Source organism: Tripterygium wilfordii, chromosome 3, assembly GCF_013401445.1.
Source record: "Tripterygium wilfordii isolate XIE 37 chromosome 3, ASM1340144v1, whole genome shotgun sequence".
NCBI classification, from domain to species: Eukaryota; Viridiplantae; Streptophyta; class Magnoliopsida; order Celastrales; family Celastraceae; genus Tripterygium; species Tripterygium wilfordii.
Window position 1 is genome coordinate 1490918 of NC_052234.1, and position 25792 is coordinate 1516709.

At 35.3% G+C, this 25792-nt stretch overlaps 1 protein-coding gene across 3 annotated transcripts; it reads left to right on the plus strand.

Moving 5' to 3' along the window:
• The first annotated feature begins 2483 nt into the window (after positions 1–2483).
• Positions 2484–19568, plus strand: LOC119994148. Of its 3 annotated transcripts, none has more exons than XM_038841207.1 (24): positions 2484–2707; positions 3244–3857; positions 3958–4082; positions 4221–4315; positions 4418–4657; positions 7378–7465; positions 8617–8668; positions 12720–12874; positions 13731–13801; positions 13950–14144; positions 14270–14311; positions 14467–14574; positions 14815–14904; positions 15090–15165; positions 15484–15580; positions 15666–15735; positions 15819–15995; positions 16091–16213; positions 16710–16793; positions 17760–17944; positions 18162–18300; positions 18381–18440; positions 18814–18882; positions 19183–19568. In XM_038841207.1, the coding sequence occupies exons 2-24, from the start codon at positions 3268–3270 to the stop codon at positions 19288–19290; spliced, it is 3039 nt and encodes a 1012-aa protein (XP_038697135.1). In that variant the 5' UTR covers positions 2484–2707; positions 3244–3267; the 3' UTR covers positions 19291–19568. The 3 variants fall into 3 exon arrangements, with proteins under 3 accessions (XP_038697135.1, XP_038697137.1, XP_038697136.1); XM_038841209.1 differs by having other exon boundaries at positions 14273–14311; XM_038841208.1 differs by having other exon boundaries at positions 3259–3857.
• Positions 19569–25792: the final 6224 nt, after the last annotated feature.

Consider the following 25792-nt stretch of genomic DNA (forward strand, 5'->3'; position numbering starts at 1 on the left):
CTCGCAAAAATCACAGTTTTATGACTTTAGACGGCCTAAAACCTTCTAATTACCAATTAGTCCTCTTATTGGGTTTTCCGACTTCATTATTTATGTAATTAATAAAAGTTTTACTATTAATTTCGGTTCTTCTAGAGTGAACACCATGTGTTTGATATGTTGTACCTCAAATTTATGTTTTTCACCAAATAAACAATAGAAAATATTAACAAATTTGTTGTCCAAACACTATAACCTAACTAGTTGTTTTTCCATGATAATTATTTCATTGAGATATATTTTCCATGAGATATTAATTTTACTCCAAACAAACGGAGCATAATAAAAAATTGTCTATTATGAAACAAGATACTCATCGAAGCATTTTATATACATATCTACATTAAGAGGATTCAAAATTTCTATGTCCCTATTCAATATTATTAAGAAAAACTTTATACAAAAAGTCACCCTGAACTTTTCATAGTTAATTATCTATTTAATTATCTAATTATTAAGTTTTTGTAGAATCCTAAAATAATAATTAGACAAAAAATCTAAAAAAAAAAAAATTTTGTTCGTTTTTAAGATGTTTTATATTTTATAATGAAAATTTTCTAATTGGGATAAAAAAATTAGACTGTCAACCATCTATTTCTATATTTAAGCTTGGTTTTATCTTTTTTGTTAAACGTAATTTCACATTAGAAAAATTCAAGTTGGCTATTTTTAGAAGGTTTTGCTTAATAACATTGAATAGAAACATGAGGCAGTAAAAATGACTCATAAAATATATAGTTGACAATATGATTTCCTGCAGAGGATTAGCGATTGTTATATTTATATTGACCACAGAGAAGGAGAACAAAAGGGAAAAGAATTTCATGCTCTATTGGTGCAAAAACTTCTTACAGTGCTGACCTTCAATAATGTAAATAGAAGCCTAATGAAGTATAGCCAATGGAAGGTCATGGGTAATACATAATATTACTATAAATAAATTTATGAAACAACAGATGGAGGAAGAAAATTCAATTATGAATCTTAGAAAATTCAATGTCACTGAATTCAATCCTATATATTCCGAAAGGACATAAGCAACACTCATAAAATAATCCAATTTTGGTACATGGCTGATTCAAGTAATGTGCATGAGCACAAAATCCCAATAACCCTTGTCAGGAAGTTCACTCCAGTGTGAAGTCAGAGACATCATACCTGTTGGAATGAAGATGAACATGATGTATTCTTCTATTGGAATCGGTTAACATCATCTTCGATTGTATGAGCTCCTCCAAATTTGAAACAGACAAAACCTATGAAAATCTAAACCTTGAACACCAAAAGATAGTAACACTCGCTCTGTAGATTAGCAAAGATACGACGCAAGAAAAGTGAATATATGCGTGATTCGACAAAAACGAACCTGAAAAATGGAAGATCAAAGCGTCGTTGATTCAAAGGATGAAGATTTGACGTAAGCAAGCAATGAATGCACGCGTGATTAGACTCAAAGACAGAAGACGATTGGTTATTATGATTTATAGCATGCCGTTATGATGAAGTGGTAGACACGCAACTCTTAGTAAGCAGTGTTAGAACATCTCGGTACAAATGAATTCAATTTGATTATTTGAATTGGTTTTTATAGAATCATGCCGACCCTTTCTTTTTCTATTATGGTATTTTTTGCTTTGGAGCACATATTAACAGATATATATGTTTTGATTGTTTCCATTGCAATTACAATTCATTTGATACCCATATTATTCGATGAAATCACTGGACTATATGAGTCGTCATATAAATAGATTATTAGTTACTCGTTCGACTTTGATAATACTAAAAGTACGCCTCTAATGAGGAGACAACATGTGTCACCTAAAGAGTTACCAAGCATAAGCCAATCTGAGAATTTTGGGTTGAGCTATTAAAATTATGGAGAGCTTTAGTCTCAACCCCCTTTTTTTTATAAAGACACCCCTTGTTAACAGTACCTCCAGATGGTTCAATATGACTAGGAGATTGAGACCGCTCCCCATGCATCTCCAATCACTTCACCGAAGAAGCCTCCTCTAGATAACTCTAAGGCACTCGTCTCCCTCAACAAGTACACCCAGTTCTCCCCGCATCCGAATAACACGATGGGAAAAGGCGCAGCCACCAATGGTGTTCAATAGAGCGGTGAAGGAGGATGGTCCAGGGACGGCGACACGAGTGGGACACGCGATAAGGGATGTGAGATTTGATACGACTTTGAACCCTAGCTTTCTCATGGTGAAGGAGGCGTGGACTCTATTTTCTTCTTTGTGTTTTTGAGGTGTGAGGAGTGGAGCTCTTAAAAAAGACCCGGTCAATGCAAAGTCAATTAAAGTCGGGGTATGTATGGTAAATAATGGGGTGTGACTAAATTTTCACTAAAATTATTGGGCCTGTACTCAATTTTGGGCCGAATAATCCAACCCACATTCAATCTCGACGAACAACAGAGACCATCCACAAACGTTGCGGAAAACGCAGAACTGAAACCGCCCTATTGTCGCTCGCGTGCACTCTTAAGCTTAAGAACATCCCAGATCTCTTATCTCTCTCTGTTTGTCCTGCGAAGAGCTTGTCTTCCGCCATCTATCGTTCCCACTTTAAAATCTCTCTCATTCGAAATTCTCGTCTTGGTTCTCTCTGATACCCATGGACAGGCACTAGCTCTTGCAATCGTTTCTAGGAAGAGGTCTGTATCCTTCCAATGCTTTGTACAAGAACGATTTTTTGTGTGTGAAATCGGAGGGTTTAGTTATAATTGGGTTCTCTGTGCGTGGTTGCTGTCAAAGTAGAGGAAGGTAACAGAGACAGAGGTTGACTGCTATGCATGATCATGTGTGTGTTTAAACAATTCATTATGAAATTTTTGATGTGGCACCAATGATTTCTGTCTGCAACACGATAGCTATTCCACTCAGGGAATGAAATTTAGGTTTTTTAGATATGAGTTATTGTTGAAAACTGATTGGAAGGGATATTATTGTATCGTTGTCTGCCTTAGGCTTGATAAGCTTAATTATCCACCTAGGTTGAAGTATGCTTAGATTGTTTTAAGGATTCCCACTTTGATGTTAGTAATCGAGTCCCGGGTGCAAATTCTTTGATAACAATCTGTTGTCTGTGCAAGAAACATAAATCAGTAGCTGAAACTATATTTTTCATTCCTGCAGTCTGAATTTTATGAAACTGATTCTTGAACTAACATATGACTACTTATTGATGCAGTGGGGATTGGAATAGCAAGCTGCAATGTATGCAAGGAGAATAAGGGGTAAAGATCAAAGATGGAGTTCAGTGTTTCAACAATCTAAATATTCGATTCGGCCAAATATTGTGGACCATGATTGCTCTCGATCTTTAAGGCATGCAACTATAGCCGAAAGAAATTTCTCTTCTCGGGGTGGTTTGATCCGCAGGCACATATTGACTGCCTTTTCTTCTCAAACCACTGCTTCAAGAAGTAATTATGCTATCTTGCAAGGAAGATTGGATAAGGGGTTGAAGAATAGCCAGTTATGTTTCTATAGCTCGGAAGGGGATGGACGGAATGCAAGTGAGGATAAGCATACGCCTGTGAAAGAAGGGGCTAACTTTGACAAAGGAAAGACTTGGCGGGAGACAGATGGGGGGGAGAGTTCGAGGAATTGCAATTCCCATGCTCAACTTGGGGAACAGGATCAGAAGGAATGGCTGAATAATGAAAAGCTCACCATTGAAAGGAAAAAGAAAGAATCTCCTTTTCTTACTCGACGTGAAAAATTCAAAAACGAGTTCTTGCGCAGTGTTGTTCCGTGGGAGAAAATACATGTTTCCTGGGAATCGTTCCCTTACTATATTAAGTAATTACCAGTACAGTATTTGTTATCTAACTCTGTTGTCCCTTTCCTTTTTTTTTTCTTCCTGTCGTTAAACTTAATTTCTGTCATTTTATTTTTACAGTGAACACGCCAAAAGTCTTTTGGTAGAATGCACCTCTTCGCACTTGAAACATAAGAAGTTTACTACTTCCTATGGTGCTCGTTTGGCATCTTCAAGTGGACGGATATTGCTTCAGAGCTGTCCTGGTTAGTCATTGACCCGCCATCTTAATCCCTGTTTGTCTGTGATCAAAGCAATGAATATAGATGGTGGATTTAACTCCAAACATGAATAATTGCATATGACTTCTGAGTTAATTAGTTGTATGATGATGCCACTTGTAGGCAGTGAACTTTATCGGGAGAGATTAGTTAGAGCACTTGCTCGAGATCTAAAAGTTCCTTTGCTGGTGCTTGACAGCAATGTCCTTGCTCCATATGTAAGATTTTGATACTTTTATCACATTTACTACTTTATAGACTTTCTTACTTATGATGCACAATATAAATTTATTTGATCAAGTTCTAAAACATTGGTACAGGATTTTGGTGAGGATTGCACAGCTGAGGGTGAATCAGATGATGAAAATGTTGTGTCTGGGGAGGAATGTACTTCAGAGTCGGAGGTTGATGATGAGAATGATGCAAGCAACGAAGAGGAACTGACAAGCAGTAATGAGGGAAGAACAGATTGCAGTGATGATGATGAAGTAGATGTTGAAACTGCTGAAGCAGCTCTTAAAAAGCTTGTGCTACCTTACAAACCTGAAGATTTTGAGAAGGTAGGTTTGTTTGAAGTACTGAGAACTCTGTAGGACTTGTGGCGATGCTTATTTGGCTTGAATGAGGTATGTCAACTATGTGTTTCTTATTTAATATATCCAGAGCTACAATTGATGTAGGACAACTTTGAAGCTGTTATACAATCTGAAAGTCACTCTTCAAATCGCTGTGAACGGTGATTTAGGGGCTTTGGGTTTTTACGGACGGATGAAAAGAAAGTACAATAACCTTTAGAGTCTATTATACCAGTATTGTTGAAATACAAGTAAATACAAATTAGCTTTGGAAATCCTTCTACTTCCATTTTGCATATTCTCCCCCAATTTGAAAAACTCTTCCTCGAGTTTTAAATTGTCGAAGTGGTGGAAGACTTTCACGTCGGACTTTCACTAGTTGCTCTGAAAGAACATGCTTGGAGTGCTCTTGCTGCTTTGGAAACATCAATATTAATAATGGGAAATTAGATCAAGTAGTTGCATTGTCTTGAGTCCTGTGGGAACTAAGAACTCAATTGAAGTAAATTGTATAATAGATGTGTTGTTAAACGGGCTTTGAACTGCATCTGTACTTGACTGAGCAGAAACTCTCTCCTTCTCAGATCCAACCCCATTCCTTACTGCTAAGGTAGGAAATTCACTGGTGTCCTTACTTTGCATGTCAAACTCTTCTACTATAAGAACTTTAAGTGGCAACTCTTCCTCAGGGAGCTTAGTTGGCAGACTTTGCTTTTCATTGACCTATTTAGACTCAACCTTTGTAGCACTTTCAGCCTTTATTATGTTGTTGTTGGTAGGAATTTTTGAAATCAACTCCAGAACTTTTATCCTTCTTTCTTTGCCATTAAGACAATCAAAGTTAGATGGATTCCCTCGGTATCCTTGATGGAAATTTTAGCTTTGGCAACTTCTTTCTTGGTCAAATTGCCAATACAATAGTTGCTGTTCTCATTATTAGGATATATTATGCATATATTCTGTTGCAGGGAAGCAAGAACTGTTGGCTTGAGGAATCAAACAGCTTTGAGGTCTAAACTGGAGTACTTGCTCTCGTTTAAAACCAGACCGATTTTGCTCTTTTATCTTTTGTTTCGTAACTTTCATTGCATCCCATGTATCAATCAGTGATTGTTCAGTTCTATGTAGTGTTTCTTCAACACTGTACCAACACGCTGAGCTGTCCCTTTAAGCTTATACTTCGCCAAGCGCACTCTTATATTTTCAGGAATAGAATCATTAATAAAAACATCATTCACAGACTTGAGCCACAGAAGAAAATCTATTGGGTTTACTCTTCCATGGAAATCACTAACATACTCAAACCCTAACATCCTGGATTTAACATACTCAAAAAGCCTTAATCTTTCCATACCTTTGTTTCATGTAATCTGATGCTAGGATCAACCTCTCAATTTTATGCACTTCAATGCGGGTTCAACCTCTCTGATGCCAAATTGATGCATGACAACTTTTGAAGTTTCTGTACAATCAGAAAATTACTCTTCAAATTGCTGTGAACAGTGATGTGAATAGCGATTTTGGGGTTTTGGGTGTTTATGGATGGATGAAAAGAAAGAACAATAACCGTAGAGTCTACGATTACGATATTGTTGAAATTCTATTAAATCCAAATTAGCTTTGGAAATCCTTCTACTTCCATTCTGCATCAACAATGAAGTGGGAGGGAGGTAGTGGGGCATTATGTAGACAAAATTGCTTGCCTACAGATTTTTTAGTATCATGTTTGGCTGCAACAGCACTCCTCTTTGCTCTTTGTACTTCCATAATACAATAAAGTTTTCCTTACGCTTACATCTTCAGTTCTCAATGAAATTTCGAACTCCATACACTAGCAGTAGTAGCAGAATGATGGATTATTTACCTTCCCTATTTTGAATTTAATGATGGATGATGTAGTTATTTTTATCTTATCATGTGATAAGATTAGGTTGGAGATCTGTATGGGTGGTTTTGTGGAAAAGGATGAGAAAGAATGGCTTATTTCTTTCTGTCCTGTAATTTAAAACATGCAATGAAGATACCATTTTGTTCTGGCATGATGTATGGTGGGGCATCCCATTGAAGTTAGACAGTTAGACTGAATTTGCTAATGATGTTTCTCTGATATCAAATAGTTTATCAGGACACCCTCAAGAAAAGGGCTAGTGGGGAGGGGTCGTTTCCATTGCAAGCTGATTGGAAAAATATTGCCTCTGTTATAGTTTCTTTTTTGCATCTGAAGCTAGTTTGGATAGAATTTTGACTCTTGAGAACCTTTAAAGGAGGGGGAAACTATGGTTGACAGTTGCCACTGCATAGCTGCAGAGGAGACAGTTCAAAATCTTTTGATTTGGCTGTCAAGTTTATGGGAATTCTGGGTTGGTAGTTGTTTGGCGGATAACAAAAACTAAATGTGCTGGCCTTCAGTAGCATTTTGAGGGGCCATAAAGGAATAGTACATGCTTTGGATATACTTGTCATTCAGTATCCTTGAGTTGAAATGATTTGTGGCATATGTGCTGTTAATTATTGTCAATAAGCTTAAACATAACATATATGAGACATAACATTTTCCAACCCAAGTTCAGAGTGTTTTTTTTTTTCTTATTGTAAATTTGTAATGTTAACAGGCTTGACACTCATGTTAGTTCATAGGGATAATTTCCTGAGATTGACCATAAACCATGACCTAATTTTGTATTCTGAAACTACTTTTATGGCAGAGGGTCTCTGGGGAACCTGAGAATTCTGAATCCACCAAGTCAGAGACTGTTGAGGCTTCAAACAACCCCAAGCGGCCACTGAGGAAAGGTGAAATATGACTACCTATGTCTTTTTTCACCTTCATTCTCTAGCGAACTTGTGTCTTGGGAATATGATTGTTCCTGGTGAAGACATCTTTATTCAGCTAAAATCTGGAAGGAAAAGCGAAATTTATGTGGAGGACATTTTACTGTTTGTTTTATTTGGCACTAGTTAAAGAGAAAGCATGAATATGAGGTTTTGGCTTGTTCAGAAGTATTGGAATGTGGGTAATTTGTTTTGTTTTAGTTGGTTATATTATTTTATTTCATTTCTCACCCCCAATCATTGATATCTGGCGTAAAATATCCTTTAACCTAATTTCTGCTACCTTTTTTTTGGGTGGGGTAGTTGTCATGGAAGTATAATTTTTTGCAGCTGTGAGTGTGTTTTATTGTGGTGATTTAGGCGCTTGTGAGATGTTTGTGTGGTTCGGGAGAGAAGTGGCAGTTACCGTTTTGCAGTAGTTTCAATTGGTTACATGCTTGTACATGTCATTTTAAGTTACTTAGCGAGGATAAAAAAAATGCTCAGGAAAGTTTCGGAGAGTTGGAGTTCATTTGGTTTTAAAAAGTACAATTGTTCTCTGTTTTCAATTCCCTGAAAAATGAAAAGATACTTAAAAGTTAAAACAACTCTTCCTCCTTGTTTCTGCTAAGCCATTTCATTGGAAAACATTCTTCAGAAGAAAATGATTCTCATGATAAATGAAGAATCTGCAGCTGGTCCTATGGCCATTTTTTGGTGCTTATGGAAGGAGCGGAATAGGAGAGCCTTTGAGAAAGAGGAATCTAATGCAGTTTTCCTTACTGATACTAATTGTTCCACTTTAAGGATTTGGTGTTCTACTAGCAATCTTCTTCAGGCTATTTGTATTGCCTCCATGATGCCTTTTGAATAAATTATTTTCCATTAGAAAATAAAATCAGTTTAATGATAAAAAGATTTTTTTTTCACTATCTAAAAACAGAAGATGAAACAGGAAACATTTTTCAAACCAAGGCGCATTTGGTTTGTTTTTGGCAGCATGGTATGGTCTGATAACTGCTTGCTTGCTTGTAATGATTTTGGTTTTTGGATATCAGTCTATACTACTGTTACACTTATCTTTTTTCCTTCACACTTTGTCTCCTAATTAATAGTTTTATAATCTTTTGCAGGAGATCGTGTGAAATACATTGGGCCTTCTTTACGTATTGAAGCGGATAACAGGTACTAATAATCTTGTCTATATCTGATGTACTTAGTATATTTGGCCTCTCAACACATGTTATAAAAAAATGAAGGGGAGAGGGGGGCATGCATAGAATCTATCTGGAAACTTATGATGTAATAATTTTAAGAATAGAAAAAAATAGATATTAATCGTATAAATTCATCAAATGAGTAGTCTGAATTGAAGAAGTTGAGCTCTGTTCATTTTTCTACTATGGGCTTTCATGGACAATATGTGCCAAGTGAATGACGGATTGTTAATATTCAGTGATCATATTGATGTGACTATACTGAGAACGTTAATCTTCCGATTTTATAATTATGGTACTATTTTATTTACATTATTGTTTACTTTTTTTTTTCCATAGGTAATCCTTTCTGAGGTATATGTGTTACGGGAATTTCCTTCAAGGAATATCTGTGTGCAGTGTACATGATCATGTCTGTTGATGAATCATGAAATTTTAATTTAAATATGAATCTGAAAGGCTTTCCTTTCATCCTTTTTTGATGGGTTTGCTATTTATTTTTTCTATTTTTCCCTATACGCACTAGGTAAATAAAATTGCTGTAAATCCAATTTTTCGTTGGGGAATAAGCCATCTCGTCGTATATATGGAAAATCTTATATTTAAATTTTATCACAAAGAAACATAAACGGAAACTTCTTGTTTAACTGAGATTAGTAGTATAATTTTGCATCATCATTAGTTGACACCACCACTGAGTTCAACATTTAGATCAGATGTTTCTGGATTTATTTATCACAAAGAAACATAAACGGAAACTCTTTGTTTAACTGAGATTAGCAGTATAATTTTGCATCATCATCATTTGACCCCTCCCCTGAGTCAAACATTTAGATCACAGGTTTCCGGATTTATTTTCTTTTTCTTCTCTTTCTTCTTCTTAATAGATATTAGATATATCTTGTTTTGGAGTAATTTTTGTTTAGAAAATTACATACTTCTTCACCTGTTACAAGATAATCTTATGGGGTTGCTTGTTTCTTGTTGCTGATTGCTAAATCATTTTGTTCAAGTTTTTTTTATATTTATGCCTTGTTACTTCTATTTTCGCTGTGCTCTTTCAGATTTTGAATGGCATTGTAGGAGTGTACTTTGTTTCTTTTTGCTTTCTTGAGTTTTATGTGTATTCTTACAAATTCTGTTCTAGTGTCATGCGCATTTCACTTGCCAAGCGGTTATTTCTTATTTGGGAAACACTGGAAATTCGATTATGCAAAGTTACTGATTTTGGTCATTATTATGTATATTTTCTATTTGGTGGGGTTGAGGGTAAGCTACTCTTTTGATTTGGTCTTGAGTATTTGTAGGAAATGATAAGCATGCTCTTAGGATGGTCATAATTGCCAGCTTTCTTCTTAGATCCCTCTAGCATAACTCATCCTCCCAGTGCACTTAAACTTCACGCTTGGTAATATTCATACACACAATGCATCACAGGGTCGCTTTGCGGAAGATACCAACGTCTGATGGTCCAAGAAATGCTTATAGTATCATTCATGGCAGGTGGGTTTGTATGCATGGAAGAGAAACTCTTGAATGCCTTTCTGTCTCTTGGCATTTCTCCAAACCCCAGATTTCATTGTTGGTTCATACCTTTTTCTTTTTAAGAGAAACTTTGAGTTCATTTTCTTCACGATTTTCCTAATGGATTCCTTTTTATTCCATATTCCTGGCTGGTGGATCATATAGTTTAAATGTTGAAAAGATTGTCATGTCTGGGCTTTCCCCACCATGTAGTTCTGTTTAAGAATTTTTTGTTCCCTGAATTTTGGTTCTGGTCCATCTGGGAGTGGATGAGTAATCATGGTTAGCATTTCGTAACTTTTACATACATGTATTTCTATCAGTACGATTCCTGTGACATATGTCCTACGGTCCTACCTTTTTTCCTAAAAGCTAGATGACCGCATAATTGACATCAACATTAACTTCTTAACTAATTCCTTGTTTCATCCGGGATGGGTATATATATATTTCGTTAGCTTTTCGGCCTCTTTGCAAACCTGCCAACATGTGTTGTGTACATTTTAGTAACTTAGTGGTGTTGAGTGTTTTTCAGGAGTTTCCGAATTTTATACTTTTGCTAGCTTAGGAGTCTATATTGCTTAGTAACTGAGCTTCTTTAAGAATCACTTGTGCTCTTAGAGTCAACAATAGCTCTGGGAGCTTTTGGATATTTATGTTTTTTTCTGACAAGTTATACTTTGAGTAAGAATTTGAGTGCCTAATTTTGTTCAGAAAACTGAAGCTATTGGTATTTACTGTTCTTACTGTTCTTTTTCTTCTCTTCTTTAGGTCTTAGTGTGCTATGGTGTCAGATTACTAGTGTTCGTGACCATTCAATAACTTTTCTTCCATATCCACTCCAAATCCGTTTCTTATTCGTATGCCAAAATACACACCCTAGTCTTCACATATTGTCTCTCATTTTCAGTTGAGTAATCCCTCCAAACAACTCTCGAAACCATTCATTACCATGCTGCAAGAAAACCTTAAGTGGCCCCATCTCTATCTAACTATATCCGATTTTTGGGGGCTTCTTGTTTTAAAAACCATAAGCACCTTCCATTCTTGAAACCTCTTTATTCTACACGTCCGTCATATTTAGTTATAAGAAAAGCTACAATAGGACTCCTTTGGGGATGAGTCCATCCTACTTCACTGTCCCTTTCAGATCAGCATTGATGATTCATGTTCTTCTGAGTTTAGATTTCTGGGGAAAGGTATGACCTTTAATTATGCTCAACCTATTAATCTGAACTTGAGGCTATGACTACACTCAGACTCTTAAGTGGTGGCATTTTCTTAACAAAAAAAAAGACCTCTTTCCAATTTTACTTCAAGTGTGTATGAAATTAGTGGTCATGAACATACATATGCAGAGATTACGAAGTATGAATCTAATGCCTCCTTTGGAAACCTGATGATTGGGAAGACAATAATTTATACGATATACACGTTTGTTTAAAGTCAATAATTTTTTTTACTCTATGCACATTTTTCTGTAAGTGCCAAGGTATGGTGTGCATCTCAATAACCTAGAGCACTTCATGGACAGCTTTTCCAAAATTTTCTGCTAAAAGGGTCTCTGTAAATTATTTTTATCTTTGATATGTTTAGAATAAATTTATGACATAACCTTCTTAGTTTTTCACCGACAGTTTGGATGACTTGAGGGATCCTTTTCTTCTCATTTTGTTTTTTTTTTTTGGTAGACTTAGACGGCTTATTGATAGTTAGCGAATCACTTGCATTTTACAAAGAAAGCAAATGGCAAGTTCTTCGATTTGATGAGCTCTTTCCGTTGATTGTAACTTTGATGTTATATATGATATTATATATGATATTGGTGTTGTTCAACAAGAAAACCCTGCTTTTAGTTGGTCACTATTTTGTTAGATGCATGGGTGTCAAAAGTGAGTGTCTTTTTTTTCTTGTTGCCATTTACAATCTTACTTGGCGTCTTTTCCTCTATGTATCTGATCTCAACATGCTAATTGGTGTGTATTTTATCTTGACAATACAAAGTTGGGGGTGAACAGTTTATCATGATTTTAATTGTTTGAAAAGTTTAATTGGGAAGAAACCAATACATGTTTGTTAGTTTACTGATGCAAAATCACGGTACAATTAACAGAGCAACCTGAGTGCAATATTATGCATCAAGAGTACCAGAATTTATAGTATGACATGGCACATTGTGGATTCTCATCAACGGCCATCTAATAAAAATTGCAATGCATTATCCCGGATCAGTATTGTAAGTTGATTACTGCTAGGCTCAACCGCTCTGGAAAATTATTGGTTCTATTATGTTTTTCAGATTGCATCTAACTCTGGGTAGTCCAAATGAAAAAGGTTGTATGAATGATGTGTGGTGTTAACTTTTATCCTGTAATCTAGGATGCCATGGAACTCGATGTGCCTTTCATGACAGCTCTTGAACAACTTTCTGTTAATCACTTGAACTAGGTTGTACCTCTCAAGAGTTTCTCTTATAACATTTGGCACATTTGCAGATGCTTATCTAGTGGACAGAGAGGGGAGGTGTATGAGGTTAAGGAAGACCGAGTTGCTGTTATTTTGGATACTGATGATGAGAGCAAAGCTAATGAAGAAGGGGATGAGAAAACCAAGAAGCATGTTGCAAAAGCATCAGCTTATTGGATAGATGGTATACTTCTCATTTGGAAAAAAATGAAATGCCTATTTCATTTTAAATGAAGATTACCCTCTTCTTTTGCTTTGATGTTTTGCTATAGGTTCCCTTGTCTATTTTTGAACACTATTTAAGATCCGTGTCTTCAGAGTAATTGCATGTTTATTATTCATAACTTGGTTACATGGTTAAAGAATGTTTGAGAAGTCCAGAATCTGTTTGAGGTTGTCAATTGTCATCGGTGTGGACAGTGGAATAATGCTTCAACTCAAGTAAATACGTGCTTGTGCCAAACTATGGCATGAAATGCATTTTTCATTTTGTGTGGTCTTTTAATATTAATCTATGTATGTTGCATGTGAAATTAATACTAGAGAAAGTATTTTCTATCTTTCCCTTTATTTAGCTGTAATTGATTTCTCAATGTTTCTGTCATTTTTCTCTGATGCATTCTTAGCTTCTGCTTTGTGATTATTGTTTAAGATGCTATTCTGTGTGTTTCTTGGAGACGATTGTAAGTTAGCATGTGGTACCATTATCCTTGACCGCATCAATTTCTAGCTTTATCTATTTATTATCTAAAAGGGTTTCTAGTGCTTTGTTGAAGCAAGGTTTCTGGTTTTATTGTGCCATTTGGAAAATGGAAAATGTACTCTTTCAATATAACTGAAAAAAGTGTGAATTTTATTTTGTGTCAGAACTTTGTGAAAGTGGTACAGGTTTCTTTTTTTTACCCCAGATAGAAACAAGAAAAGAAAATTAAAAAAATCTGCTCATCTGAATTCTCATTTTAATTGTTGACATTATGCAATGCTTTTTTCACGAAATTCAATATGATAAAGATGAGCTTATCATCTTTTCTCATCTACAGTTAAGGATATTGATCGTGATCTTGACACTCAGGAAGAAGATTGCTATATCGCCATGGAAGCTCTTTGCGAGGTATAATGCAAATTGCCTTCTCTGGTTTGATGTGAAATTTCCTGTAGTATGTGTCTTTCTACTTGCGTAGTTGCGTTTCATCTCCTATTACACCTGGCTGTGATACTTAAGTTAGCTGTTGTCATACTGTCTTCTTCATTGCTTGCAGGTTGTGGAAACCATGCAACCTCTTATTGTCTATTTTCCGGATTCTTCACAATGGTTGTCCAGGGCAGTTCCTAAGTCGAATCGTAGGGATTTTGTTCACAAAGTGCAGGAAATATTTGACCGCTTGTCTGGTCCTGTTGTTTTAATTTGTGGTGAGAATAAGATTGATACAGAATCAAAGCAGAAAGAGAACTTCGTAAGCTTCTAGAACTTTGTGCATACAGCCTTTCACATTTTGAAATCTTGATGCCTATTTTCCACCACCTCCTCGCTTTCCATGTAACCAATTTTCTTTTTTCCTTCTTCTTTTTTGTTGTTCAGCAGACAATGATACTCCCGAATTTCAGTCGCATTGCTAAGCTGGTAACGCTTGTGGATTTTCTTACCATTGGATGCATTTGGGAAAAATTTTTTGGTGCATTTCACTTGTAGTATATATTTTTTTACTACAGTGTTCATTCTTGTTTGTCATATGTCATTATTGAATGGGTTGAGTATATCTTGCTTTTACTTTCCAGCCTCTCTCATTGAAGCGCCTTACCGAGGGATTCAAAGAAACAAAGAGATCTGATGACAATGAATTATACAGTCTCTTTACCAATGTTTTGTGCGTTTACCCCCCAAAGGTAAATTCCCTTCTAACTTATGCTAACTGTCTTTGTCCTGACATTTTCTGTGATCCGTGCCACCCCCATCTCATTTAATGGATTTGTTGGTGCGAACTTCAACTTGCCAGTTCTTCACTGCCTAGTCAATTATCATCTCATGAGCCCTTCTTATACTGAAATTGTCAAAAGACAAATCCTTCGAAAGTTGCTACCTGGCAACTTCTGTAACAGTTGACACAACATATTTGCTTCTTGCAGGAAGATCATCTGCTCAGAACATTTAATAAACAACTTGAAGAAGACAGGAGAATTGTGATATCACGGAGCAACTTAAATGAACTACATAAGGTATCGAGTTAAGCTTCTCTAATTGCATTTTTTTTGGTAGCTTTACTTCTTAACAAATCTTGGACTTACATTATTCTTTTCAACCTTGTGTTTACTATGCTTTTGGGTCTTGTATTTCATTAATAACAGCATGTTATCAGACTTCAATTTCTTTGAGATTCATGACAAGTAGTTATTTAATACAGGTACTGGAGGAACATGAGCTGTCATGCATGGACCTGTTATATGTAAATTCAGATGGCGTTATATTGACAAAACGAAGTAATGTTCTATGAAGTTAGGGTGTTTGATAAATTTTTCCCTTTATTGTATTACTTCACATAATCTTCAATCAAAAATAAGAAACTTCATGTATGGAAGTTTCTTTGATGGTTTTAACATGCTACAATCATAAAATATCGATTGTTGGGTTTTACGCTTCTTGGCATTTGTTTGATGGTTATTTTTGAAAAGCATGAGTATCCTCTTTAAAATTTTCACTCTCATGAGATTTAAAGCATTCTATAAAGTTGGTGATGCAAATTTTTTTTCTTTGATTGCCATTTGCCATTAAAATTTCCTGTGTATGTATTTTTCCAGAAGCTGAGAAAGTTGTTGGATGGGCAAAAAACCATTACTTATCATCTTGCCTCCTTCCGTCTATAAAGGGGGGAAGATTGTTTCTGCCTCGTGCAAGGTATTTACATGTGTGTGCACTCTTTTATGCTATTGGTCGAATTTATATGATCTTGGAGTTGATTGAGATTTTTTATCTTATTTAGCCTTGAAATTGCAATTTTGAGGCTGAAGGAGCAAGAAACAGTTTCTCGGAAACCCTCACATGGTTTAAAGGTTTGTGATATATTATTCTTTATAAATGCCTGTAACATTTTCAAGTCTTTTTCCCTACACTGACCAATGTATTACTTTGACAGAACCTTGCAAAAGGCGAATATGAGAGCAACTTTCTCTCTGCAGTTGTGCCTCCTGGTGAAACTGGTGTCAGATTTGCTGATGTAGGTGCACTTGAAGATGTAAAGAAGGCTTTGAATGAACTTGTTATTCTTCCAATGAAGAGACCCGAGCTCTTTTCTCGTGGGAATTTGTTGCGGGTACAATTTTTGATCTTTCTACAGATGATGTTGCAAAATATACTTAATTCATTCTTTGCATTTTATGTGTGTGATTGTTTTAATGTATTTTGCAGCCTTCCAAAGGAGTTTTACTTTTTGGACCTCCAGGAACAGGGAAGACCCTTCTTGCAAAGGCTCTTGCTGCAGAAGCAGGGGCAAACTTCATCAGTATAACTGGTTCAACTCTTACATCTAAGGTGGGCAGAAAAATATCCATTTTTTATAAAAATGTTTGGCTTTCAGACTGAAGTTATAGAAATGGTCCTTGATGTCTTTAAGATCTTTTTCTTACCCGAAAAAATGTGCCTGTATTTTTACTCTACACCAGATTCGTGTTGAGGAATCAATTTTTTACTCTGATTATCTGAACATTTTTGGCTATGCTGTCTGCCTGTCTGGAGTGCACACACATTCACAGCCTTTGTGGGGAATTTCACATTTCCTGCAAATTAGAGCAAGAACTTAAAACCTTTCTAGACTCTACGAAAATTAGGAATTTGGAATGATGATATGGCTGGGTTCAATTTTCATATCAAGATAATGTTGTCTGCAATGTCATGGATTTTTGTTTTGTTTTGTTTTGTTTTCTTCTTCTTGTACTGTTTCAGGTGGCACCCCCTTGGTGCGCATCAAGGCAGTTTTTTCTTTTGTTCTGTTGTGGACGTAAATTCACTTTCTTTTTTCCTGATGCAGTGGTTTGGAGATGCGGAAAAGCTTACCAAGGCTCTATTTTCCTTTGCTAGTAAGCTGGCCCCTGTCATTGTATTTGTTGACGAGGTGAGCTTCTTTTATTTGGAAAAAAATGTTTAATCTCTAGGTCCAATATTTATGTTATTTGTGAAAGCATTGAAGACCGGTAAGGTAATAAATAAATACAGGGAAAATTTTATTTTGGGTCCAACAGAGGGGAAATCATTATTTATTTGATCTAACATTCTCCTTATACTAATTTGGGAGAAGTTGCAGTTTCTTCTTCCTTCTAGAAATTGACTAAATATAAATAGGATTGGCCGAACTTATATTGGTGAAATTTCATAATGTCCTACATATTGAAATTTTTTTAGCATTTGATTATTGGCACTCAAAGGGCCCCTAACAAGATCATATTCTTGGCTTAATATTTTTTCCTTAACAAACTTCAACATTATACAGATGATGTTATGCTAGGATATTGGTGTGATCCTTCACTCGAGCAATAGATTTGAAAAGCTTATATGCTTTGTGACTAGATACGATGTTCATAGAATATCATAAGATTGTTCGCAAACTTCTGTCTATCGTGTAAATTTTCCTCCACATTTTAATGCAATTTAGAAATGCAACGATTGCTGAATAAGTTTTCGTGTCCTGGTGAAATATTTTGATGGTGTTCTATGGAAATTTCTGCAATCTGGCCACTCTATTCTTCAGAATTTTTTTTGACTTGTTCAGAACTGTTCATCATTGGCAGATGAAATATTAGCATAATGTGATTATTGAACACTTTCATATTGCTGAGCTTAAAACTAATATTTGTTAGAGATGCTAGTAAACTTTGGGGAACAGTTGAGAACTTACTGACATTATCCCCATTTGGCCTTCTCTTTACCATGCTTAAAGTTCTATATACGTCTATATATATCAGTGATAGTACTGTCCTCTTATCATTTTTTTCTTCTGTGCCTATCACCTGGAGTTGATTCCAATTTAAATATTATGCCTTGTTAAGTGAATTTTGTTTTCTATGTTGAGTTATGCTTATAGGTTGATAGTTTGCTTGGTGCTCGTGGTGGTGCTTTTGAGCACGAGGCTACTAGAAGAATGAGGAATGAATTCATGGCAGCTTGGGATGGATTAAGGTCAAAAGACAGTGAAAGAATCCTCATCCTGGGTGCTACAAATAGACCATTTGATCTTGATGATGCTGTCATTCGTCGCTTACCGAGAAGGTAATATTCCAAAGGAAGTGTTTTTTCCCGAGCCAGTCCACTGCAGGAGCCATGTGCTTGAGTGTTCTTTACCCCTTTCTTTTTACCTCCGCGGGTTGGATTAACATAAATTGGCCGTATATATATTGTTTTTAAACATTAATAATGCCTCATTCAGCATATCTATTATATAGAGATGGATGGTGTCTCTGATGGGTTATGCTGGGCTCTCTTTTAGGATTTATGTGGATTTACCGGATGCTGAAAATCGTATGAAGATTCTGAAAATACTTCTTGCACAAGAGAATTTAGGCACTGAGTTTCAGTATGAAAAACTAGCAAATGCAACCGAGGGATATTCTGGTAGTGATTTGAAGGTAATGACCTGGTGTTTTATGTCAAATATGAAATGTTACATATTCAATTTCTCATGCTTTTTGATACTTCTGTTTTGCAGAACCTCTGTATTGCTGCAGCTTATAGACCAGTTCAAGAACTTTTAGAGGAAGAAGACAAGGTACGTTTTTGGATCTTAGACGTAATTGTATTCGGTAATTTTTTGAATGTCCAATCTAAGTTCTTTTGCATGTGTTAGTGGGTAGTGAAGCACTACTTCAATTCCTGATAGTCCTTAAGTTTTTTACGTCATTCATTTCAATCCATGTCTGGTTCATTGGGTACCTAACTCAGGTCCTCATTTCAAACTATAGTTGTCAACTCAAAATCACGATGTGCTTATGAGAATGTCCATCCACCTTCATGAAGAGGGTTGAACTTTAGATTTCTTGTACCATGCGGCTGCTTGATTTGTCTTGAGTCACCATATGGCTATATCAATCATTCTGTCTCATTAGTTGCCGCTTTTTTAATCTGTTTATTTTACACCACAGGGAGGCCAAAATGTATCACAAGCATTAAGGGCTCTGAATGTGGATGATTTCATTCAGTCAAAAGCCAAGGTAATTAATTTTTTTTAACCCTACTTTGGATCCCATCTTTAGTGGAATAGTTCCGACTCGAATGCATTAGACAAGTTAGTGATGCTTTAGTTAATGTGTTTGTCACAAACCCTTACTGCATTTAAAATCTTATGATTCAACTTTTGGTGTTTATCTTGTTCTTGTTCTTGTTCTTGTTTTTGTTTTTGTTTTTGCACCATCCGTTTCTTTTCCTGGTGCTCCTAACAACTTTTTTTCTGCTGTGTTGTTTGAGGCAGTGTAGAAGCTCATTAATTTCCGTTTTCCTTTTTCCCCTTACAGGTTGGTCCATCAGTGTCTTATGATGCGACAAGCGTGAATGAATTGAGGAAATGGAATGAGCGATATGGAGAAGGTGGAAGCCGGAGAAGTGCACCATTTGGCTTCTGAAACTGATCTCGCAAGCTATTAATTAATTCTTTAGGGAAAAAATTAGTGTAAAAGGGGTCGAAAAATCATCTCAACCCTTTCCAGATAGCGAGACGGACCTCTTGGTGTAGGGTGTTATGTAGCATAATTTTTTTTCCTATTTAAAGGAGCTTAGATTATGCTATGTATATTAGCACTAATATGAAATATTTATTCAGATTTGGTTGAGTAATTATCAGCAATCTGTAGTAGTCTGTGATTGAATTGTTTTCAGGAATTAATATCCAAAAGGTAGGACATATGCAGAGCCTCTTGGAAATAAACAGAAGGAAGATGGACGGCCCAGCTCAAAGGACTTACAGCCCAAATCCAAACTTAAAAGCCCAAATCTAGCAAATCAAGACTACGTAGTACTGTAGTACATGCCCAGGAAGCCTGTATTCCACCCCAGGCCCTAATTCTCAGCCCAGTGAAACAGCTACAGCACAAGGAAGCCCAACCCAAATCACAAATATAAAAGCCATTACTCATAAGCCCATAGCTGGCGAATCAACTAACCCTTGGCAAGACTATATTATATTCCTCATAATCGGATTTGAGAGCTCCGTAATTTGTTTAAAATTCTAGAGTTTACAATTTGAATCAAATTATTTTGGTTTGGGAGGTCTACCACATTATCACACCATTTTTTTTTTTTTTAATTTTTAAAACTTGTTTGACTTTTTTCGCCACCATTAAATGAAAATTGTAAACTATAGAGAATTGCGGAACTCTCCAATCTTCCATAACCACAAACCCGTGGTCCCAAGTACAACTTGGCCTGCCCTGAAAAGCCCAAGTACGCCTAATAAGCTCAAACAGCCACCAGCCCATAAAGTAACTGCCCTCGTATGCCCAATCCTCATTGATTTATCGATCATATATGTTCGCATCATATTTGTCCGAGTCGTGTCCAAGGCGTGTCGGTATCCGAAAAGTGTCCGACACCCAGATGGCTTCATATGGGAAGTGTCCGTGCTTCTTAGGTCTACCATATCTACTACGTTACCTTGATAGCAGTGCAGATCAAACTATGCGTCTACCGTGTCTATTCTGCCACCTCGATCACTTATACAGATGTACCGGCATATAACGCCCATTCTCATTACACCGGCATAAAAGAGGATAAACTGGATCCTCAAAAGATTTATGTTTTTGTTGGGCCTTGTATTGTATCAGGCCCATTATCATTACAAGATTGTAATAGTTTGGGCCTTGTCTCGCAAATAAGAATTAATTTTTTTTTAAAAAAAAAGGGAAGTAGTACTAGCTATATGTGCATATTCACTGATGGTAAATTTTGCATATAAAGTAATTTGGAGAAGATTACATATATAGCGTATATATATATAGTAGTTAGAAATATGTACATAATTTAACTAAAGGAAAGTTAATGAAGGCATGGCATCCCAAAAAGGCAAACCTTAGTTGGATGGATAATGCTTCCACGTAAGTAAGCCCAATATTATTCATCAGTATTATGTATAAATACCATGTTAATTAGGACTAAAGACATACATCTCCAAATTAATTAGTTATATACATACCAAAAAAACAAATAAACAAAGAAGAGATTGATCGATTGACAGACTGAATTAAACATGAAAATCATCACAGACGACGTTGTTCCTCCTCATCACTTTCATCTGTGGGACTTCCGGAAAAAAGTAATATAATTGCCATGATCATATGCATGCATTCATGCAAGTCATGTAGAATAATACCCTTTTGTACTAGCTATATATATATATATATAGCTAGAATTGAAAAGATAATTAATAAAAATGCAAGCAATTTGATCTTGTTTGGAAGTGGACCCAATCTATTCATCAAGTCCATGCCCTTTTTTTTTTATAACCTGGTGAGTGGTAACGTCGTTGCAGGCCCCGGGTCTGTAAACTTGGGTGGTCCTGGGCCTAATAGTTTGGGCCATGATCCAATTGTTTACATGGGCCTAGGCCTAATAACTTGGCCCTGGGATTGCAACTTTGGGCTTGGACCTGATAATTGTTGAGTTTTCTGCTATTTGATTGTGGTGAGCTTGTGGGCTGTTGATACAGAGGCTTGGTCCACAAGTTATATTAACTCACGTATATTTTTTTGAGGGTGTAGATGAGTGAAATGACAAGTGAAAATCATTGCTTTGGGTCTCACATTTTCCAAATCAATGTTGAAATTGAGGTGCGTAAGTTAATATAACTTGTGATTGTCCACATAAGAGAATTTATATATATATATTCTCTATAAATATTTACCTATGTACGTGGCATTGAGCCATTGATCATGTTGTATTTAAAAAAATTTAAAAAATAATAAATATCAAAGATTTTGAATCTAATGTTGCATTTTTTTGAATAAAAAATCAAATTAATTAAAAAAATTCGAGTGATTCTAACCCGTTGGATGTAAAATATGTAACATGTTATTTTTAAAAAAACATATTCAATAGTAAAGTACATGATCCAATTATCAAAATCTTACATACTTTCTATTTATTATTTTTAGAAAATTTTTAAATGTCCAAGTTTAATAAAATTTAAGTGACTCCTACATTAAATAAACTAAGTGTTAATTAAACTTTTGGTCACTGAAAAATACCAAAGATTTCATTTTGGTCACTTAAAGATATGCATTTGGAAAAAAAAAAGGAACTCTCTAGGCCTTCGGAACAAAGGTGATTATGTTCATGCTTCAGATGAAACGCTCCAAGTCTATCCCCAAAAAAATATTGATTTGTTGTTTTCGATAGAATCCATACGAGTTTCCTTAGGCAAAGGACATCGGGGAAGGTTTAGATCAAGAATTGAATGTCACAAGTCTCAGCTCACTAAGGTTTCGTTTGGGGTAAGGTGTGAGAAATACAATACCTAGAAAAATATATGGTCAAAAGTAAGTTGACCAAAGTTGGAGTGTATTTATAAATCTAAAATGATATATGTTCATAAATTTTCCGTCCATAAATTTACATAATCTAGGTGGCAAGCCAACTCAGGATGCCACCTAGATTGAATTATAAAAATTTAAAAAGCTTAACCACTTTTTTCCCTTCTCTCTCATCATGTTATGCTTTTACTTTTACAACTCTCTCTTTCTTCTCTCTCACATTAGCACCACACAATAACTGAGTAGGGTAATGAGAGGTGGAGGATGGCGAAGTTGTTTGACAAAGATAAGGAAAGAACTAAGTGATTGCGGTGGAGGTAGTAATGGTCCAGGTTGGAATATAAAGTAGGTGGCACACGATAGCAAAGGAGAAAAAAGAGGGGGAGAGGAAGTGGTGGAGAAGGAGGAGAAGGTGATGGGGTGGTTGGTGATGTTTAAGACATCATTGAATGATGCTAGGGTTGGGTTGGCTTAAAGTGGGTGGAGGGGTGTGCAGTTGATTTTGAGATGGATGGATGAGCCCACCACCGGTTGTTAGGTTTGTGTGAGGGGTGGTGCAAGAGACAAGACTAACGAGCACCTTGGGTTATGGTCATTGATTTGCTGCACATGAAAGACCACTCCCAATTGGATAGTGTAACTAGTTACATTGTCTAATTTGACAATGTAATAAACCACTATCAAATTTGTTTGCATCATACAAAATGGAGAAAGTGTCTTAGTACGATGACCCAATTGAAAAATGATATGTAGTTACACTATTTACAACTAAACAATGTAATAGGGCAACCCCTTTTTGGGATGTTTTGTCTCAAGTGGAGATAGTGTCTTATTACACTGTCCTAATTGGACAGTGTAAATAGTTACATTGTCTAATTTGACAGTGTAATAAGCCACTGTCAAATTTGTTTGCATCGTCCAACATGTAGAAAGTGTCTTAGTACGATGTCCCAATTGAAAATTGATATTTAGTTACGCTATTTGCAATTAGACAATGCAATAAAGCAATCCCCTTTTGTGATGCTTTGTCCCAAGTGGAGATAATGTCTTATTACGCTATTCCAATTGGACAATGTAAATAATTACATTGTCCAATTTGACTATGTAATAAACTACTATCAAGTTTGTTTGAGTCGTCCAAAATGGAAATAAGTGCCTTAGTACGATGTCCCAATTGAAAATTGATATTTAGTTATGCTATTTGCAACTAGACAATGTAATAAGACAATCCCCTTATGGGATGTTCTGTCCCAAGTGGAGATAGAGTCTTATTACGCTATTTCAATTGGACAGTGTAAATAGTTACATTGTCTAATTTGACAGTGTAATAAGCCACTGTCAAGTTTGTTTGAGTCGTCCAAAATGGAAAAAGTGTCGTAGTACAATGTCTCAATTGAAAATTGATATTTAGTTACACTGTTGCAACTTGACAATGTAATAAGACAATCCCTTTTTGAGATGTTTTGTGTCAAGTGGAGGCAATGTCTTATTACGCTGTTTCTATTGGACATTATAACTAGTTACATTGTCCCATTTGAACAAGGCACAACATAATATGATGCAAATGGTTACAATGTAATATATCATTTTGATTGGCCAGAGAGCCTATCTAATATGATGCAAATGGTCACAATGTAATCATATCATTTTGATTGCACTAAGCAAAATAAGAATGTTGAAATATTCGTAATATCATTTTTAAGAAATGAAAATCACAAAAATATTTGATATCAAAAACCTATTAATAAGAAAAACGTCATCACACTAGCATGCAAATCAATAAACGCTCAAAATAGGATCCATAGAAGAGCGCAATGTAATGGTTTTCCCTAAACTTGCTTCTTTGAACCAATCAAGTTGCTATTGGTTCATGGGTTGAAGATAACCAAATTCCTCACGTAGGTCGCTTGAACAAGTACGGATTGTCGAAATATTCTCTTCAATGTTGCCTCCGATTTGAAGTTCAATCACTCGCGAAACACGGATTTTTGATCTGGGAAGTGGATTTCGAGCTTCATCAAAAAGATTTGGGAGGTGAGGGTTCTCGAAATTTGAAATGATGTCTCTGTCACGCATAGTTACAAGTGAAATTAGGTATTGTTTCTCTTCTTTGAAATTGACATGTCAGCTTGCATATGTGGCATGCCACATCAATTATGTAAGTTTATGGATGAATTCTTTATGGACGTGTAGTGCTACCGTCTATAACTTAATGAGGTGCAAATAAAGTTTACCCTTTGAATACAGGTATATTAGGTTTGGGCTAAAAGATATGGCCCAGCACAAGACACTATGAATTTAAAAGATATTTACCCAATATTTTGGAACACACCATGCACACGCCATGCAATGAACATGACCAATTCAGAATTTGTCGTTTGTCATATAAACCGTAAAGCTTTACATGCATGAACTGTAGAAAGTAGAAACACAATAACTCTCTGTAGTCTGTCCCATACAGTTTCCTTATACATATACATATACATGTACATACATACATACATACATACATACATATATATATATATTCTTTACAAATGTTTACCTATGTCTGTGAATTTCAATCCATACTAATTAGGTAATTATTTATTGATTGATTAAGTTCTCCTTCTCAGAAGATATGGTTTCAATTCACACTGCTGTCATGGGAACATAATTAAGGGCAATATTTCCAGCTAACAAAAAAGTATGTAACCAAAAAACAAAATAAATAATATCTTACATATGACCGGATTGGTTACCCTTATAGTTTAATAATTAATAATTATATTCACATTATATGATAATATTTAGTTTAGTTTTTATTTATTTATTTATTTTTACTAATCACTATTACCAATACTTGACATATATTGTAAAATTTCTATAATCATAATACCCGTCAAAACTTAGTATTTTGATAACGCATAATAGACACATGTTACAAACTTACAATTGCACTACGTACATTGACCATAATGAAAATCAACCCACCCAAAAACCATTGAATTCAAGACCTTCTTTTTATAGATTCAGGTGGGTTCTTCATTGTCATTAGTCATTTGGCATAATCACATAATCAAATACATCCAAAAATAAGCTGATAAACCATAATTAAAGCAATGTGTAGCAATTAAGCCATTAATTATGGTATCATATATTAGTATTTAGTAGCTTAATTTAATTGTATGGACTAATATTGTAGACAGCTGGTTGCCTTATAGTTTGCACATAATTAAGATTCAATTAACCATGCAATAAAAAGAAAAACGTTTTTGTAATGACTAACGACAAGTTTTAAATAATTAACTATTTCATAATAAGATAAATATATTATTTATTTTATTCATGGAGTGAATTAGTATTGCAATTGTTGAAATACACATGGAAACAATATTTCAAAATTCAAATTGAATTCTATCTTTATTTTTGTAATTTTAATTTCCTTCTTGTTTAGAATTTAGATAGAAATAGAATGACCAAAAATAGGGAGATAAACACTAATAAATTCTGTATCATATATGACAACTGTGATCCAAGAAGAATTCCATACGACAGCTATTGAGTTTCCCTAATAAAGTCGAATTCTGTCTTATATATAGTAGTTGAGACCCTGTGAAAT

Excerpts from the sequence above, each read along its gene's own strand:
- LOC119994148 (XM_038841207.1), top strand. The coding sequence starts at position 3,268 with ATGTATGCAAGGAGAATAAGGGGTAAAGATCAAAGATGGAGTTCAGTG. Across the intron at positions 4,316-4,417 it reads GCAATGTCCTTGCTCCATAT|GATTTTGGTGAGGATTGCAC; the intron begins GTAAGATTTTGA and ends ACATTGGTACAG. Across the intron at positions 17,945-18,161 it reads ATTCGTCGCTTACCGAGAAG|GATTTATGTGGATTTACCGG; the intron begins GTAATATTCCAA and ends GCTCTCTTTTAG.